Below are 19897 nucleotides of genomic sequence, written 5' to 3' on the forward strand. Positions count from 1 at the left end.
GCCCCTGAAGCAGAGGCATCTGGGAGCCAGAATAAACAGGGGACAGAGGGACCGTCATAAAGATCATGAATGACCTGGAGGAGAGAGGAAAGCTGGGGGAGTTCTTTCCTTTTCTCATCAAAATTCTCCTCATCTTTGCTCATCAGGCAGCAGTGAAGAGCTCCTCTCATAGACTGCCATTAAGGTGGATGTCCACCCATTGCATGCTGTTGAGTGCCTAAGAGACAGATGAAGAAGACACTGCCTTTGCAAACACCACTAAATGGGACGAATCTGTCGTGGACTGTATTCATTCACAGCGCAGAGTGAGGGAAGTTTGTTTTTTCTAACAGCGGTCGAACAGAAGCACAGGCGTTTTGATATTTTTCCATCCTAAACTTAAACTAAACAGTTCAATCTCGTGCTGAGTTGCTGTTAAAACAAATACTCTAAACTATAAAGTACCAAATATAGCCTTTTTGTTACAGCCTATGACATGGATGGCTCAGTTTAAATTAAAAAAAACAAAACAAAGACCACTACAGTTGAAGGTGGTCTGACTATAGAACAGAATTCCCAAATATTGCCTGAGGTCAGAAGAGGTTTGTTTCTATACTTCATTATATACTGTAACATAATTAACAATATTTATGTAGTATCTGAGTTACTGCTTTCTGCTCCTGGCACTGTTTTGTGGTTTTTGTCAGACTCTCAACAACACTCGTTGAAACACATTGCATTTATATTGTGACCTATAAATGTAAGTACCTCAAAATAAACAGGAATGACATTCAGTGTCTTTATTTATTGATTTTTTTTTAAAGTTGGGTTTGGATGTATTTGAAGGAAAAGTGTAATTTATGAAAATGATTATACAAGTAAGGGATAGTGTACAACCATTATGTCATTATACTCCCCAAATATGTGGACATGAAATTGAAATGGTTGAAATTACACTTTAACATGTGTAATCTTATGTTTCCACTAAGAAAAATATTTTGTTAAGGGCCCGTTTACACAGTTGACTATTGCTCCATTGTTTTTCTGTGTAAACATGCACTTAGTAGATGGGTGTGTAAATGCGATCTATGTGAACTCAAAATGTACAAAACAGGTGGCTTAGTAAAAATACGAACACTACATCAATTACAATAACATTTTTGATAAAGTCCTCATATATATATACACATCTATATATTTATCATTATTAGGCCTATATATATTTATTTATTTTTTACTACAATTAATAATCGAGACGCAAGATGGCGCCAGTTGCGTTTGTATGAAACGAGAGATTAATTTCAGACATTAATGTCACTATTTTCAGTTAGGCTACGCGAATCAGCGGACTGATATAAACCGTGAACAAAAGACAGAATTCGTAAACATCAGGCCACCGAATGCCACGATTTACCAATAAAGACGCTATAATTAAAACATTAAAAACATTTTTTGTGTCATAAACAGGACAAGAATTACACAACCATTCAGATGCAAAAGTATTTGTATTGATAGTTTACACAGTGACAAGCTCTCAGTCCCTTACTTCCCACATCATTTATAGTCCGTATATTTTCCTATGCAGTTCAAACTATACAACACAAAATGTAAAACCTGATACAATTAATTTTCGCTATAGGCTGATTAACTCCAAACCCGAGTTATATAAGCCGTCTTTTGGTAAATGCCCTCTGGTGTTAGAACAAAAGAACGACCAAATTTAAAGGGGTTTTGCACAGCATTTCATCACCAAACGTCTAATAATAACTTTAATATTAATAATCAACGCTTACCCAAAGGTTTGTATACAATATACATTAGATGAGCACCAGACAAGATCATATTCTGGTTTAATGGTTTGGATTTATACATTATTGCCATTGTAAAATTTTAGAATAAAGCTGAGGTACTATTTAATTTCATTCTCACAGTACCTTTCACAAACCTGACACAATTAATTTTCGCTATAGGCTGATTAACTCCAAACCCGAGTTATATAAACCGTCTTTTGGTAAATGCCCTCTGGTGTTAGAACAAAAGAACGACCAAATTTAAAGGGGTTTTGCACAGCATTTCATCACCAAACGTCTAATAATCACTTTAATATTAATAATCAACGCTTACCCAAAGGTTTGTATACAATATACATTAGATGAGCACCAGACAAGATCATATTCTGGTTTAATGGTTTGGATTTATACATTATTGCCATTGTAAAATTTTAGAATAAAGCTGAGGTACTATTTAATTTCATTCTCACAGTACCTTTCACATGTTATACAGATTAACATGCTTCATATAAAAGATTTTTTTCTTTATTACATTGTCATATTCTGTGCATATATTGAGAAGAGCATAAAGTATAGTGACTTAGACTTGAGTAAATATGAAATAAGACCAATATTTAATGTTTAGGCTACAGATATTACAATACTTGTAAAAATGTTTATGTAGATGAAAGGCAACAACATTTGGTCAAAACCAGTATGCTGTAACGGTGGTTAAATGACATGTGTAACATTTATTTTAACGAACAGCATGTTAACTTCTAAAGTTGAAAGTTTTTATGTGTGGTCGATTTTTTTCTTTATTACATTGTCATATTCTGTGCATATATTGAGAAGAGCATAAAGTATAGTGACTTAGACTTGAGTAAATATGAAATAAGACCAATATTTAAGCTACAGAGATTACAATACTTGTAAAAATGTTTATGTAGATGAAAGGCAACAACATTTGGTCAAAACCAGTATGCTGTAACGGTGGTTAAATGACATGTGTAACATTTATTTTAACGAACAGCATGTTAACTTCTAAAGTTGAAAGTTTTTATGTGTGGTCTTTGTTTTTGTGTAAAAATTTCACTGAGAAATGTGTGTACGAGTTCTCCAGTTTCAAGGAATCAGGATCCACAATCGTGTGAGAAGGCAAATGTCCTGAAAGGCTCTGCTCGCTGCAAACTTGTTTATAACAGTACTGAGCTCAAAAGCCTGTTTTTTTCAGCATGCCGTAGGCCTCATAGAGTTGTTCAAGAAGCTCCTCTTTCTCCTTTGCAGGAAGAAAGCAGGACTTTGCTGCATTTATATTCTGTGAAAACAGAAGCAGACAGGATCATTCAAGTCACTTATGCCATGACCAGAGTCCATTAGAGAGCCTGTTTAGGCAAATTGTGTCTCACCAGTCTCTTGAACTCCTCTTCAGTGAAATCCATGTATTTCTGCACCACCTGGTAGTCTGAGTTCAAGGTGGAGTTGAAGATGGTAGGGTCATCTGTATTTAAGGAGTAGTTAGCTTTGTCCTTCTTGAATCTGAAACACACAAGACTTTTAAAACTTGAACTAGTTAACTCTAGATCATTAAACAGAATCCTGGGTTAAACTGATTCACATTCCCTTTGATTTTGGCCACCTATACTGCCAAAATGGCAAGAAACATTGCACAAGTTTGGCAATGTAAAAGAGGCAGGAACCCGGCACTAATCCCGCTTCTAAATTACAAATGTGGGGAACGCCACTCTCTTGTGTACATGCATACGACAATTAGCAGAAGCAAAAGATTACAGTTTATAAAGTTTTAGACATGGATATTTTTCTTACTAAAATGCATCGATTCACTTCAGGAGTACAACCCCCCCCCCCGGTAGCTGTGTGGAGCACTTTTTATGATGGATGGATGCACTTTATTGGACTTCTAATGGCCGTTCACTGCCATTATGAAGCTTGGAGGAGCCAGGATATGTTTTAATATAGCTCAGGTTGTGTTCATATACACCTAGGATGGCTTAAGTGTGAGAATCAAATCAAGGGGTAATTTTCATTTTTGGGTGAACTATCCCTTTAAGTGCAGTATGAAAAGCCCAAGGTAAATTGTCCATTTTAATTCAATAATGCCATATTTCTAAGTGAAACATGATAGGCATTGAGGAAGAATGCACAGTAGTACTTTATTTTATCCTTCACAAACGAATTAGATGGTGAAACGCAACAGAAGTCAGATTGAATGGAAGTTACATTATTATCGAATAGCCTAACTGATGTTAATGGAAAAGTGGAATAACAGACACCATTCAATTGCAAGTAATTCACAGTAAGACCTGGAACATGCATTAAAAAAAAAAGAAAAAAAAGAGTAAATAAAGCTATCCTCACGTGATGAGAGGATGTTTAGTGAAGTCTGGGTCAGAGGCTCCTGTCAGTCTGCTGGAGACAGGACACATCTAGAGAAAGACAACACAGTGACACTAAACATGGTGTAGATTAATAACCTCCTTTAAACATCTCATAAATATTCTGGTAGCGAAAATATAAATATTAGTAAACTGAGAGACTGTCCAGCGACACATTTATAAACACAGATGTTTAAAACTGTCCACCGGAGGGCAGCATGGGATTATGTTTCAGGAAATCTTCCACTCGGTGTTTCTCAGTCCTGTTTCTGTCTCATCAAAACTAATTGTATGCGTCTCATTAATCTGACACAGCAGTTCAGGGGCCCGTTCTTCGTACGCCGCTTATTACATCCGAGATGATATCATCGCGCTAATCAGGATCTGGCTAATTGGGTTCTTTGAACGCACCTGTTGTTGATGATTAGTATGACTGGATTGAGTTATCTGAGATAATTGCGCATTCATGGGTTGGTTTAAAAGGGGTTATGTATTGATACTCGAAACCACGATCAGCAATGCAGCGATTGGCTGGCGACAAGACAGCAACTTAATGTCATCATATAATGAAAAAAGACACCTGACGAAAACCTTGACAAATTACATAAATGTTATAATAGATAAATGAAATATGCACTGTTTTTATTTTCCTTTTTTTTTTTTTTACATGATTCCCAATTATTTATATTCCGGATTTCTAATATTTGTATAGGCTTTACATTTTTATTTCAATGTAGTAATTAGCAATTCATTTAATTTTATATTTGAACAGATTTGTTACGTGACAGCATTAATTAAAGTTTCTTAAGGGTCAAGATCATGTTATCAGCATCTCCTGAGCTCCATCAAGCCACTCCCATAATATCTGTCACCACACAAATTAATGCACGACTCTACATTATCTGTATAGCATGTGTGTAAGACTCGAATACAATTATGAAGTAATAATTTTATGACGAATAAATCTTTCAGTGAGTAAAACTGGCTGTGTCTGTAGCATTAAAGACTACACAACATTATTATATTATCTTTAAATTCATTTTTAAATGATTATTATTTTTTAATTATTGTCCCTGGATTAGTAGGGTACTCTTGTAATAAAGTAGCGGTGGTAGACGACAGATTTTAAGTATCAATTCTGCTTAAAAAGATGCTATCTAATCCTGTTTACATGAAATAAGCCTGCTCTCCAGCAGGTTTAAGCTAAAAGACCTGTTGCTATGACAGCAACTCTGGGATGAGCTTGGAAGAACCAAACAATCAAAGATCATTCCAAATCATCAACAATCAAATCCAGCTAACTGAGTTAGCGACGTACGAAGAACGGGCCCCACGTCATGGAGCACACAGCTAATGAAACCATGAGCTGTTACATAAGAAAGATATCAGTGAAGTAAGTGCTTTCATGAATGCAATAAGGTCTGGTTATCTGTGACAAAAAATGTTTTGAAAGATAATGTATGTAAAAACAAAACTTAGTTAAAGGTAATTAAAAATGGCTCAGATAAGTGAAATTAGTTGCTTTATCATTTAAGCTTTATCATCATTGTTTTCAGATGCTACTTTGTTATTGACCCTAATATTGGGTCGTTACTGTATGTGAGCACTTTGACCAAGAACAAGGTCTTGTGCAACATGCAGATATACATGATGCATTGTAAAGTCATCGACGATAATGGCATTTTTATCTGACTAATAATGATGCAAATGTATGTGGGTGTGTATCTCAATGTGATTTCTGTGACTGTCAGGAAGCTGCCATCCTGTCTTACCTCAAAATGCATGTTTTGTTGTAGCAGTCGTTTATATAGAGCTTGATCTTCAAGCGTGTGGTATCCATGTCCAATGCGTTCTGCTTTCAGAACTTCCACAGCCTGCAAAGGGAGGGAACATTATGAAAAGAGTTGGCACATAGTTTTAGATCCGAGGGTGTTTTCTTGTGGAGTGACATTTTGAAAAATGAGCTGAGCGTTTGTGTTGTTTTCTAAAATATCTGCCTTTTATGATTTAGTACTTGGGAAGGAAATGTACTTCACAGACAGAATTTCCTCACAAGAATAACTAGCTAAAAACAGACTCAGCAGTGTTACACAATTTTCCATCTGTACAACAGATAGCAGATAGTGAATCGCTATGTTTTCGTGGGAAGCACACGAGTGGTTCTTGTGTTCTTGCTGAATACATGATAATAACTGCTGAGCAAAAGAGGAAACTCATACCTCCTTCACCACATTGGCAGAGCCCACTTCTCCTGCATGCACTGTTCTGTGCACCTCACTTCTGACGGCTTCCTGTCAAAAACAAAACCCACAGCTAGAACACTGCCAGCAACATCTGCTTTCCTGCAGATGGGAAAAAAAGCACCAAGCACTATCCAAACACAGCATCTGTAGCATGTACTGTATTATGCTTGCCTCATTAAACAAACGATATTGCTTTCAAACACTGTGTTTATAAGATTCAGTTAAGATCACAGGATGATAAGGAACTTGTTTTGCTTCCGGAACATCTCAGCTGCGGCTCTTAGCATGCGAATGGTATAAACAGATGTCTCTGTGTCTGTGCTTTTTAAATTATGAATTGTACAAGAGTTTCCAATTCAACAAAGTACAGTTAAATCTCTTAAAGTTTTAAATACATCAACTAATCAAACGGTTTTACTGTGATGTTAGACTTCAAATAGACAAAAAAGTTATTCATTTTTGCTAGGTAGTTCACCATCAGGGAAGCCAGGGGGAAAAAGACCTTGACAAAACGTTACGTTGATAAGACATACGATTATCATGTATGTCCTGTCAAATTCTGCAAAACTTGTTTCGTAACAGGTCTAATAAAAATGAGTTTAATCTAGATGGTCCACAGAGAAAAATGCAGCCAGAGACGTTTTTCTGGTTTCTCATGATGAAAACATTTCGCAAACACAGCTCATATGGACTGTATGTGTGTGTGTGTGTGTGTGTGTGTGTGTTTTCTTACCTCAAATGCTCTCTTGTGTCCTGGGTATGACTCACAGTTCATGGATTCATTTCCTGCTAGGTCTATTGCCACAACTCCATCTTTACGATACTTCTTACACAGCTCGACCACATCCATAGACCAATCTACAGCAACAATAAGCATTAGATTGTAACAGTCAATGATGTGGGTCCTCATATGATATATGCTGCATATACAGTAGGTACGGAAAGTATTCAGACCCCCTTAAATTTTTCACTCTTTGTTATATTGCAGCCATTTGCTAAAATCATTTAAGTTCATTTTTTTCCCTCATTAATGTACACACAGCACCCCATATTGACAGAAAAACACAGAATTGTTGACATTTTTGCAGATTTATTAAAAAAGAAAAACTGAAATATCACATGGTCCTAAATATTCAGACCCTTTGCTCAGTATTTAGTAGAAGCACCCTTTTGATCGAATACAGCCATGAGTCTTTTTGGGAAAGAGGCAACAAGTTTTTCACACCTGGATATAATTGCATGATATGGACAATTCAATAATTCTGTAATATGATTTAGAATATTCTAAATTTATAGTATTATCAATCTATAGTTGTATCTATAGTTAGTGTCTATATCTGAATAATACATATATACATATATACTAGGGCTGTAAAAAAAAATCGAATTTCGAATATTCGTCGAATTTAAAATAAAAATCCACATTCGAATGCAAAAACGTTGTATTCGAATTTTAGGTGTGCCTTAAGGAGGCAGCCTTGTCAGCAGCGCACGAGATGCGATGACGATGTAAGTGTCATTGCATTATAATGTTTTTGTTAGCCTATCCAGTTGAAGCCACTAGATGCGGCGCTGCTGCGTTGTTCATTAAAAATATAGCGGAAAAAGAGAACATCAATGCGGAGAAGATCTTGTTTACATCAAAACCGAAACCAAGCCGTTCACACAGAAGGCATATTTCATGCATTTTCTAGAGGGACATCTATTACTGTTGCACTCGCGTCTCGCACAAAAGAGCCGCATGTTTAGAAAGCCATGTAAAATTAATGCTCAACTTTGAAAAAAACATATTGAGACTTTATGGCGGGGTTTTCCCCATCCCACGGCATCTCATGTTTTTAAATGGAAAATGTACTCTGTGTGATTGGCTTTCCGCCCTTTGTATTAAACTATGCATACATACATTATGCTGTTTTGTTTATAGTTGTTTAAGCAACTTATTTATAATTATAAACATTATTTTAAACATTATGCACTTTTTTTCGCCGATAGTCATGTTATCTTATGCTTTGAATGACGCCCCCTCTTGAGAGAGAAGCCAAAAGCTTTTCTTCACCCTAACTGAAATTATGCATTTTAAATTAGAATATAATTCGAATTTTGATAATATTTAAGTACAAAATTCGAATTTAGTTTTTCAGCCATTTTGACAGCCCTAATATATATACACACACATAAAAAGATGCAATTTGGATTGGAATAAATATTGGCCTAACTGACAGCAAAAGAATATAATGCCTGTATACATATAATATTGGCCACCAATATAATGTGCACCACTCATAGAAGTGTATCAAGTGTAACTGTACACTGTACAAAAATCATTGATATGTTCAAAAATATTATATATGTTATGTGGCATTGTTTTGCTTTTTTCAAAATGAAAGAATTGAAACTTTCCGAATGGATGACTTTTAACTCTTCACTGTTCAAATGTTTGGGGTCAGTAAGATTGTCTATTTATTCATTTAAAAAAAAGGTAATTTTCTCTTTCAGCAAGGATATATTAAATTGATCAAAATGACAGTAAAAGATGGTTACAAAATTTCAAATTAATGCTGTTATTTTGAACTTTCTATTCATAAAAGAATCCTGAAAACATGTATCACTTTTTCCACAGTAATATTAAGTAATACTATAAACTGTTTTCAACATTAAGAATAATATTAAGAATAACTGTTTCTTGAGCAACAAATCACTCATGTGACACTGAAGACTGGAGTAATGACTGCTAAAAATCAGCTTTGCCATCACTGGAATATACTACATTTTTTAATACATTCAAATATAAAACGGTTATTTTAAATTGAAATAATATTTCACAGTATTAGTGTTTTTACTGTATTTTGATCAAATAAAAGTGAGCAACAGATACTTAAAAAAAACTAAAAACTTTTGAACGGCAGTGTACGTGACAGATCTCTTCAGTTTCAAAGGTTACATGAATAGTGTCTCTATTTACAAAACACATTACACATGAATCACCAAGGCTTCCAAATTCACAACAGCATTTCCAAACAGTCCATCTTGACTGAATTTAAGATGGAAACAACAAATTCTGCGCCAATCTGCAGGAGGTTCGGCCAGTGTCATGATGATTAAACACCATTTGGTCATAAGCATACAGTGGCTGTGGATGAATGGGTTTTTAATGAAGGATGACAGTGAGGCATTGCCTCTCAAACACACAGCACACTGGGTGGGGGTGGGTGGAGCAGAGGTGAGAGTGTATTACTTGGCTCGTGACGCAAGCAGCACAGAATGGACCTGACTTTGGTTTTGAAGGCCTTCTCTCCCTCTTTGAACCCCTGGTTCACCAGGTCCACCACGTCATCGGGAGTGATGTCTCCTCTGGGAGGAAGAGGGGAAGACAGGCAAGAACAAAGACGAGAACAGGGTTATTGTGCAAGAGAAAATGTAAACCAGCATGATTGTTGTAACATAAGAACAATAAACAATACATGCCACAAAACAGCTTTTGATTAGAGCAAATATGGTACACATACGGTTTTTGGTCCCAAGGAAGAGGATCCACTCCCTTGTTGGCCAGCAGATGAGGGCTGTATCTGGCTTCAACATAGAGCACTCCCTCTTCAGCCTTTGTCTCTACAAACTCGTAAGCTATTCTCTTGATGGCCTCTCTGTCCCCTCTGCAGATGGAACATGAAACAGATAAGATACCACGACAACCCCACCCCCTACCCCAATAGCCCCTCGCCACCTTCAAGACCTACATAATCTTTAAGAAACATACACACACACACATACATATATATACATACATGCATATGAATGTGTGTGTATACATATATATATATATATATATATATATATATATATATATACACACAAACACACACATACCAAGAATTTTCTTTTTTAGCTTGTGCTTTTCTAAGAAATGTTGTATTGTATCACTTATGTTGCTGCTGAATTGTCCTTTGAATTGCTTCTTTAAAAATTTCTCACTTGTAAGTTGCTTTTGCTAAAAGCATCTTCTAAATTAATAAATGTAAATGTCATGAGGTTATTATGTGTGTGTGTTTGTTTGTATGTAATTAAAGTGGCCCAAAACATCAAACATCATTATAAAACATCATCTGCATCATCTAAGAATATTCAAACAGATTGCAGTAGACTATAAATGCTTGAGTTGTTTTATGATGTCATAAAATTAAAGCATTCATGACTTCTTCATTTATGGACAAAGATAGCACATGCTTTAGGGAGATGTTATGTGAATGACTGAATTAACTGAATGAACTAGGCATTACTTTCACTTCCACACTCAGATAAAATCCTTCTTTATTGCATAACCATGCACTTGTTCCAAGAACACCCACAACTGGAGCAAGATACCAAAGGCCATAATCATTTGTACAAATCAGTAACGCTTATGCTATAATCCTTATCTTAAACAGCTCACTTGCACATTTTTTATTTTTTTTGAATTCCCTCTCTGAGTCACATTATGCTTTAAAGTGCTAAATAAAAGGGCTATTTGACTGCAACAACAAAGCATGTTTTCAAGTTACACCACATGACATGCATTGAACCTGTCTACAGCACGGGACAATAAAGAGTCCAGTGGGTGCCAAAAACAGCTAGCGAGTTCCCCATGTTGTTTTGGGGGAGGCGCATGCTGTAAACAAAGCCCTTTTAAAGCTTCCGAGGACTAGAGGTTCATTTTCAACTAAGCATGTCAGCTGCCGGCCCACAAAACTACCGGCTGCACTGCTTTTCAGGTCTTCATGTCAAAGCATCTATCTCTCACATTTGTGAATCTGAGTGGAAACGTGTAGAAACTTTCTCATTATCGGATTCTTGTTTAGAAGACTGTGCAGAGGTTATATGTCCGTTGCTATAGCGACACGTCATGAAAGTGTGACATGAGCTGCATGTAAAGATGTCTGCAGGACATCAGAAAGGATTCCATGCCCTTGAGGGTCTCTCCACCAGTAGTGATATAGTGAGGCTCTCTTACTTATTAACCACTTGAGCAATGCTTCAGATTTGTGCCAGTAATTGAGTTCACATCAATGGAATTCAATATTTACTTCCATGTGGTGAAGGGTGCAACAGCCATAGAGTGGCCTAGAATAATTTGATTCATTAGGAATTAAATTGTTTCCAGATTGAAAGAGATCTAAAAATATACTATGCAAAAAAAAAAAAGTACAAAAGCTGCCAATGGGCAATATCTTTTCAAAATATATACTTTACCTTATTTATCCCTAATTAGTGCCTTAAAGGTACATACCGTATCAGTTCCTAAATTGTACATATTATTCCCTAAATGGTAGAATTTAGTATAAATATTTGAAAGGGTATCTTTTGTACCTTTTTACTCTAATTTTCAAAATGTCTAAAAAAGAGCAATTATTGAACCCGAGCTTGATATCATAAGACTTTTATGACGTGTTGATTTAGTATGAATTCATACAATGTTATTTGAATGAAAACAAATGATTATTATAAAAAAAAATAAGCATGAAGGTCCGCACTTAAACCTAATCGTCAGTGTCATATTGTGCGAGAAAGTAAATCAAAAGATAATACAAATTTGCCAAAACGTGAAATTGCTTTTCAGAAACCTTTTTTTCTGTGAGGGGAGAATAGTCCTGAGCTGAGAGACAAAAATGTAACTGTTGTTGGTGCAAAAACTTAATGGAAAAAATGTAACAATGTCATAAAATTAAGGGAAAAACATCATATTTAGTGTGTTTTTTTTGCAGTTTAAATGATAAGGCTTCCATGCATTCTTCAAGCAAATTAGCAACAGAACTTATTTAGAGCCAGCAGACCTTTTCTCGGCACAACTACTTACGCAATGGCATGCATGTAGTGATTGAACTTGCCAAGGAATTCTGTGAGTGTGGCCGGCTCATGCATTATGACCAGGTCTCTCATTTCATCCTCGCCGTTCACAGGTAGAGTGATTCCCCGCCGCCTGAGACACAGTTACACCAGAGGTCACTGGTTAGAGTTTGAACGATTTAATAGAAAGACCACAGAATTGCCTAGAATTAGGTCATAATGTCTGTTTACCCAAGAACACATGGTGCTGTTGATTCATTATAAAAAAAATAATTTGAAGCTTATCTGATAACTTTGAATAGCCTAAGCATTACAAAATCTTTCATTCTCAGCCAAAAACAGATCACAACTTCATTATTGACCACAGGCTGTCAAAATGAATCATTGTATAAACCTATAGTCATTGTCAGTAGTTCATATTTGATGTTAGAGCAGTAGTGAAGGTGAAATTAGCAGTTAATATTGACGTAAATTTGGGACTGTTTCTTTGGCCTCAGAAGGCTCAAAATTTAACATACAAATGCAATTAAACATTAAATAATTAACATACTTAATATTATTATAAATGCTTACTATAAATATTATTACATACATAATTACTAATTATATAAATAATTATTAAAATAATATTTTCTGAGTAAATAATATTTTTCATTTTTGGTGAACTCTTCCTTTAAGGAGCTTCTGAGTCACTAGGAAAGACATTTAAATGAATGGGTTTCAGTGTATTTATCACAGTATGTAATTGGAATACGTCACTTACTTTGCTACTTCTACAATGGTCTTTATTCGAATAGCACCATCAAGATGCACATGTAGCTCAATCTGCAAAGATAAAAGAACAGGAATCAAATACAACGCCCACTTTTTCACACCACTGAACCACGTGACAAATGCTGACAGAGACACTTGTTGATGGCACAGAGCAGAAGCACATCCATCCAAACTCTGAGCTCCTTCCCGCGCAGCTGTGAAATGCTCCTCGTGGTCGTGGAGCGCATCTAGAATGTGGAATGCACGACTGGGTGAAATAAGTTCAGTGGAAAGGCCAGAGATGCCAGGGAGAGCTGTGAGAGAAGTGAATGTAATGGCTCCAATCTTCTGAGACGTATTAAGAGTTGTCCTGACAGATGACCAAATTAAATTGTGACCCCACTTCACCAGCAGCTGTGAAACAAACAGCAAGGAGCATAGAGACAAACCATAAAGAGAAACCCATTAAGTCATGGCTGTTAGAGAATGCAAAAACCCTCTATGTGGCGTCAACTGCTCTTATAGTATGTTGAATCACTGACTAAAGCATTTGGTTTGTGCCTTCTTTTTTACATTGTATTATTTGGGTACAAGAATTGTACATTTGCTTGTCATCATACCACCGTGAGTAGTGTATTCTTCTAACTATAAAGTTTACCAGTGAAGTTAGAAGAATGCACAGAAAAGATGCCAGCTTGTCTGATTCACAAGTATTTTATTGCGTATATGTGGTGAGTGAAAGTTTCGGTTTCATTGGATTAAATTTTATGTCGTTGCATACTTATGACATGAAAGTTGAGTTCATGAAATTTTGAGTTAGAATAGTTAGCAAGAGCATGATTATACACTCAACAAGGCTGTAAAAGCAGACTATGAGTAGATACGTTTTCTTGTTTGGCGTGAAGATATTTAATGTCTCCAACAACCTAGTCCCATTTAGCTACTTATTAGGAACTACATTTTTAAGCCAAGGTAAATGTTTAAAAAAATCACAAGTAGGTATTACTGATGTATTATACAGCATGTCATAGAGTAAAATATGAAAATATATTGAGCTTGTGTTAGCCACTAAACTTAACCAAATCAAAAATAGATTTAAAAAAACCATTGATTCAGGATTGCGAAATGGTAAAGGCTAAAATGTCTTGGTTGCAGGTTTTAGTCTATAAAAATCTGTCATCTCAGCAGCACTCTATTTCAGAATCCCAACTCCATAATACAATAACAAAGTGTGAGCATACAAAAATGTGAACTATATCTCATCATCAGTAGCTGTTCACTTCAATCCAGCTGAAAATGTTTGTTAATGGAAGAGTATCATCAGCTATAATGAAGACTGGCGAAATACTGAAATACTGTTGGTAAAAATATGATGGGAAACAGCACAATGTTTCACAATCTGAGGAAAATTAGAAAAACTAATAATCCAATCGTAGTCTAAACAATACGATTGCACAATGCTAGCTAAATTGCATGCTAGTAAGAAAGGGAATTCAAAAAATCACTCATGTTGTGAATACTCTCTTTCGATAACAAGTCAAAACATGGACATAAAGCATAAAGAGTTCACAGCATTTTATTACAACAGCATACTAATTACAATGCTATTTCAGGAGATTAGATTTTTTTTTCTTGTGTCACCAGAGACCAATTTTAGGGAAACAGAGCGTTCACAGGAAATTCTCAAGAGAAAAAAGGGGCCACAGGATCATGGTGCACGTGTGCAAACAGCTGTGCCACATCTTTGACCAAACTGCTCTGCACAACAACCTAAGTAATGGCTGTTCAGTGCATCATATTTCCTTTATGCTCTCATATACAGTTAACACAAAAGATAAAGACACTTTCAAACAGAACAGACCCTCATGAGTATGATAGGAACCACTGAAAGAAGTCAACACTGATTAAGCAGTGTGATCTCCATGGGCCAGTCGGACATGAGAAAGGACACTGCAGTGTATTAAGTCCCTTCCCCCACCCCCAGAGGAAAATGTGGTGTGCAAGCAGCCTTTTATACCAAATGATATCAATACCTTCAGCCCAGTTCAATGACAGAAATGCTCACGCTTTGTAAAGGCTTTACTTGAGGCACCTGGTAAATCTACGTAATCGCGAAGCAGTGAAAGCAAACTGGGGTTGATACAGGACAATAAAACTATTCTTTACATTCTTTTGCAGCACAAGAACTAAATGTTAAGTATTCACTCATAATAAAAAGCAGACTAAAGTGAGGCTTTGGAGTCTAATAACATTTAAAACAGACATCTGCTTGTAAACCATTTTATATCAAACACGCCTGAATAACTGAATCCATTTTCAGGATTATTAAAACCATTTTTGGTACGACACTGTGTCTTTGGCAGAACTAAACAAGGATGATGTCACCTCTATTGCTTTCAATTCATTGGTCTTTAGCGCTCAGTTTCTCGGATCAGGTTAACAGAGCATGAGGCCCAATGAGACTTCTTCAAGCACTCTCTGCATGGGTCTTCTTGCAGTCCGTTTAATTACTACAATAAACAACTCACTGAATATAAAAGTTCCCAAAATTATACATTTATGCTGCAAAAGCATTCACTATGTACAATATTATGAGCAATACTTTCGCATGCTCTACCACGGTTGTTTTCCCTGCCATCATGTAAGCCATGTGTGCTCAAATATCAAAAGGAAGACGTTCCAAGTGGAAAAACTGTCTTGTCTGTACAAGCCTAAGCTGTCACCCTCTTTATACTTGAATAGGTTCAAATGTGCATTGCAAACGACTACTGTAGTTGCTCTAATATTAATGTCACTCGGTAATTGGGTGGGGTTGAATATGCATGGACTGCATGTTGCTTAAATATTTATAAAACTGACTTGCTTGCAACTGCTCACATTATGGAATCAGATGACTCTTAAAAGCTGCAAAGTTTGTTATGAAAATACTGCCTGCTTGTTAAAGGCGTGTTTGTGTGTACAGATGAGTGATTCATTGTTGTGCTTGCATTACACTTGAAGGAGTATCCTATAAAATGGCACTGGATGTACTGCGTGCATAATGCACTTATTGTCAGCTGGTGATTAAAAAACAAGCAATGTGACTTTTCTGTATTGTTTCACTGTGACTAATCATGTAATCATTAGATGTGGAACAAAGTCCTGGGCAACTGATAAAATATGGAAATTACTTTCTGTTAAGTGTTACATAATCTGTTGAATTTCTGATATAGCAAGTTTTATGAAGGGTGTGATTTAGTCAAGGAATGGTAAATTGTTTACCGCCTACAATAATTGTAGCTCCTTGTTAGGACTGTTACAAATCACCATAAAATTGCCCTCTTAACCACAAATTAAACAACAAAGTAAGACCTTTTGAATGTGTTTACAATGAGGAATCTAAAGAGAATGCTGTACTTTATATGGCAGCCTCTCACACTATACTATCGACAATGGTGTAGATTCACACTGTAATTATTATGTAATTCACAAAGAAACTTTAAGAAGGGTATCGCATAAGAAAGAATAAGGCTTGAATGCTACTTTCAGTGATGCTGGTGTCAGCCCTCCAGCTGCATATGGTCAGTGTAATACAAGTGCGGTACAGGGCAGACATTGTGTCAATTCTCTCATATGGGTTATTGACACTTCCACAAATGATGTGCTTATCGGCATGTTTCTTGTATCAGTTCTTCAAGCTGACTTCTGCTTGCTCAGTCAGTACAATAACTCCAAAGGGCAGATACAATGTATCTCCCTGCAAGGCCAAGAAGTGTGAACATTATCCTGGAGTTTTCTCTCCTTTTCCATAAATCATCATGCTTCTTTTGATGCATCAGCCGCAATGGCAAGATGTTTTTGATTGTCTTTTTATGAATATGTTACAATAATTTTATGATCGTGTTTCTTCACCTTATTTAACTTCAAACATTTTTACACTGAAATTACCTTTAACATTAAGTCTCCTCCTCCTTATTAAGCATCAGATTTAGGTCTTAATCTTATAGATATCTAAATTCATCATGACAATTAATATGTGTGCAGATTATGCTGTATTATCAATTTATTAAAACAGCATTCAACCCTGAATGTATGTTAAGAATAACAACAATAACAGTAATGACACTATACTAACCTTAGGTTTATCAAATGCTGGTTTTCCATTCTTTTCTGCCATTGTCTTTCCTCGAAGTGTAAATCTGTCGTGATACAACTTGAACACGCGCTCTCCGGAACCTGTCAGCTCAAGCGGCGAAGTTCAGCTTCCCCATGCGCTTTACTTTTATACACTCCAGCCCAGGCGCGGACAAAGAACACGCCTTTATGAACAGATAACATGAGCGATGAACCCCGCCTCTACATCATCGTGCAATAAGCCAACTAAACACGGCTGAACACAACAGAGTGACAACAATAACCAAGCAAACTTAACTGACAAGCGCACCTGATCTACGCCAAGCGAAGAGATTAAACCGGAATCCTATTAGAAGCCTTTTAGAAGCAGAGTAATGCCACATGTACACTACTATCGACGCGACGCGAGATACTCGAATGCTGAAGCTGTCAACGCTGCAAGCGAGTGTGTCGGAAGCGTTCTATTTGCGTCGCGTCGCTCATGTAGAGAGGTTCAGCGATGTTTAGAAGAGGTTAGGCTTATGGCTAGTTAATGTCAGTTTGTCAGTCAGTTTTTTTGGCGTATTGATTACCATTTGTATAACCACAGTTTTAATACAAAAACCATGGTTAAACTATGGTTAGTGTAGCAATGCTTAATTTGTGGTTGCCATGGTTTAACTATATTAACCATGTTTTTTTTAATTTGTAGTAAAACCATGGTTAATTTGGTTGAATAACTCATACTAAATGTTTAAATGCAAAGTTAACGTTACATAGCTTACTTAAAGAAGAGCTTGGTAATCGTGAGAAATGCTGATATATTATGTTGTGTGATCGAATTGCTACTGAACCTGTTCACAAAATCGGTCGCGAATTGAATCAAGCTGTCACCGAGCAGTTCGGAAATTCAGCTGAAAACAGGCACAAAGTTGGCTTGACGTTGGATGTTCGATATTCGCAAATCAAGGGACCGTCTCTAAAGTCAAGTCAAGTCACCTTTATTTATATAGCGCTTTTAATAATACAGATTGTGTCAAAGCAACTGTACAGCATTAATTAGGAAATAGTGTGTCAATAATGCAAAATGACAATAGTAAACACTCATTTTTCAGTTAAAGGCAGTTCATCATTGAAACTTCTTAATATGATTTAAGAGACCACGATTCAAACAATTGTTAACCTTGTTTATTTGTGACTACTTTTTTAGAAAGACGTTTAACTGTAATTAGCAAGTAATCAACAATTCCCCGTTTACCTCCCTTTGTAGGCTATGACTGAGCACATTACAGTGAGGATCTCCATCCATCTTAATATTTTTTTTTAGGCAACTCAGGTTATTAAACGGTTATGAGGTTGTTGTATAGGAAATGTCTTTGCTTGTGTGACTGTGTTGTTTACAAGTAAATTTAAGTTGAATAATTTTTTGTTTTTTTGTGAGTCTGAGACTGGATGAAGGGTAAGTTTTGCATTTATGTACTAAATAATGAATATAAACCATATCTTAAGATGAGCCAACATTTCAACGACTTCTGATTTTTTCCCCTACATTTCTATCATTAGATCATTAGACAGCTGAGTTCGATCAGGTCATAGGGTGGAAGATGTAGGAGCGAGGAAACGATTTAGCTGCGATTGGAGATGCAGATCCACCGGTCAGTGGGGTTTGGCCTATTAAACGGATAGTTCACCCAAAAATGAAAATGCTGTCATTAATTACTCACTCTCATGTCGTTCCACACCTGTAAGACCTTTGTTCATCTTCAGAACACAAATGAGGATATTTTTGATGAAATCCGAGGGCTTTCTGTTCCCCCATTGGCAGCAACGCAACTAAAACATTCAAGGTCCAGAACGGTAGGAAAGACATCATTAAAGTAATCCATGTAAGGGAAACAGGTCAATTTAGCTCAAAGGGAATCATTTAAGATTTTAAAGGGAATTTGGACAGAATCACTGTTTTACTGCTGATCACTGAGACGGCCAGCGATTCATTGAACGGGCCGCATAACATCCATTCTGCAATGGATATTTATATCCAAAATATAGTGAAAACACTATTAATTAGCACAGTAACAAGATCGGCAGTTTAAGACATTAACTTGTAAGCACAAAACACAAGATACTTCTCTTTTCAATATAAATAAGGCTTTATTGGATAAATCTAATACATATAAACTAATCTAACACATAAACACACACATTCACACAAGTTGCAGAAAGAGTGAAAGTGAGGAAATAATTAGTTTAAGAGAATGAAAATGTGAAATCCCAAGTTTACAGCAATATGTGCAATTGCATAGATCTGAACAACCATCAATCACTTAACCCTCGCATTGAGTTCCTCAGTGAGGTTCAAATTTATATTAAATGCACCAGTTCAGCTAGAATCTGGAGGTACTTCCGTTGCGTTGCCTGTACGGGGGTTCCCTTTGTTGTGGTCCTTGCAGAACAAGGGGTTTACCGTGGTCGCTGATTGGCTGGAAGTTCAGTCTTGGGAAGCCAGTGGTTGTGCGTTGGCTTACGACGCGGAGCTGTGGTCTGGTTAAAGTTTTAGACGGCACTCGAGGTCGGACTCGGAGATGCGGCGTTAGGCAAAACTTAACTTGGAACACGAAACTCTTAACGGAAAATAAAATAAACTAAAGTAAAGAAATAGAAGTAAAGTTTGACGAGACTAGGTGGCGTTTCTCCTCATGGTTTTGGAGGAGCTGGCGTGTAAACCAGAGCACGCTCAAAGAGCGCAAAAAGTGAAGCCATGACCAAAAAAGAAGAGGATGAGGGAAGAGAGAAGAGAGGAGTTGAAGAGAGTGATTTGATGGTGTCCTGAGTATTTAAACTGGGCTTT

General features: G+C 36.4%; 1 protein-coding gene and 1 long non-coding RNA gene across 2 annotated transcripts; both read right to left on the reverse strand.

Moving 5' to 3' along the window:
• Nucleotides 1-1465: 1465 nt before the first annotated feature.
• On the reverse strand, nt 1466-2282 carry LOC107574726 (uncharacterized). Its single transcript, XR_001607719.1, has 2 exons — nt 2245-2282; nt 1466-1913 (listed from the first exon to the last, which is right to left on the reverse strand). It is a non-coding gene; the product is annotated as an uncharacterized lncRNA (long non-coding RNA).
• A 281-nt stretch (nt 2283-2563) lies between these two features.
• On the reverse strand, nt 2564-17388 carry ada (adenosine deaminase). The gene is made up of 11 exons (XM_016261172.1): nt 17072-17388; nt 12968-13029; nt 12215-12337; nt 9894-10037; nt 9623-9738; nt 7121-7245; nt 6364-6435; nt 5917-6018; nt 4128-4195; nt 3158-3287; nt 2564-3066 (listed from the first exon to the last, which is right to left on the reverse strand). The coding sequence occupies exons 1-11, from the start codon at nt 17111-17113 to the stop codon at nt 2962-2964; spliced, it is 1089 nt and encodes a 362-aa protein (XP_016116658.1). The 5' UTR covers nt 17114-17388; the 3' UTR covers nt 2564-2961.
• Nucleotides 17389-19897: the final 2509 nt, after the last annotated feature.

The sequence above is a fragment of the Sinocyclocheilus grahami genome, unplaced genomic scaffold (assembly GCF_001515645.1).
Source record: "Sinocyclocheilus grahami isolate Dianchi unplaced genomic scaffold, SAMN03320097.WGS_v1.1 scaffold2318.1, whole genome shotgun sequence".
Lineage (NCBI taxonomy): Eukaryota > Metazoa > Chordata > Actinopteri > Cypriniformes > Cyprinidae > Sinocyclocheilus > Sinocyclocheilus grahami.

What these genes read in the sequence shown, in the direction of transcription:
- ada (XM_016261172.1), bottom strand. Translation starts at nt 17,113, where the DNA reads ATGGCAGAAAAGAATGGAAAACCAGCATTTGATAAACCTAAG. An exon ending in CAGCATTTGATAAACCTAAG is followed by an intron (nt 13,030 to 17,071) that starts GTTAGTATAGTG and finishes TTATCTTTGCAG; the next exon opens with ATTGAGCTACATGTGCATCT. An exon ending in AACAAAACATGCATTTTGAG is followed by an intron (nt 4,196 to 5,916) that starts GTAAGACAGGAT and finishes GTCTTTCTCTAG; the next exon opens with ATGTGTCCTGTCTCCAGCAG.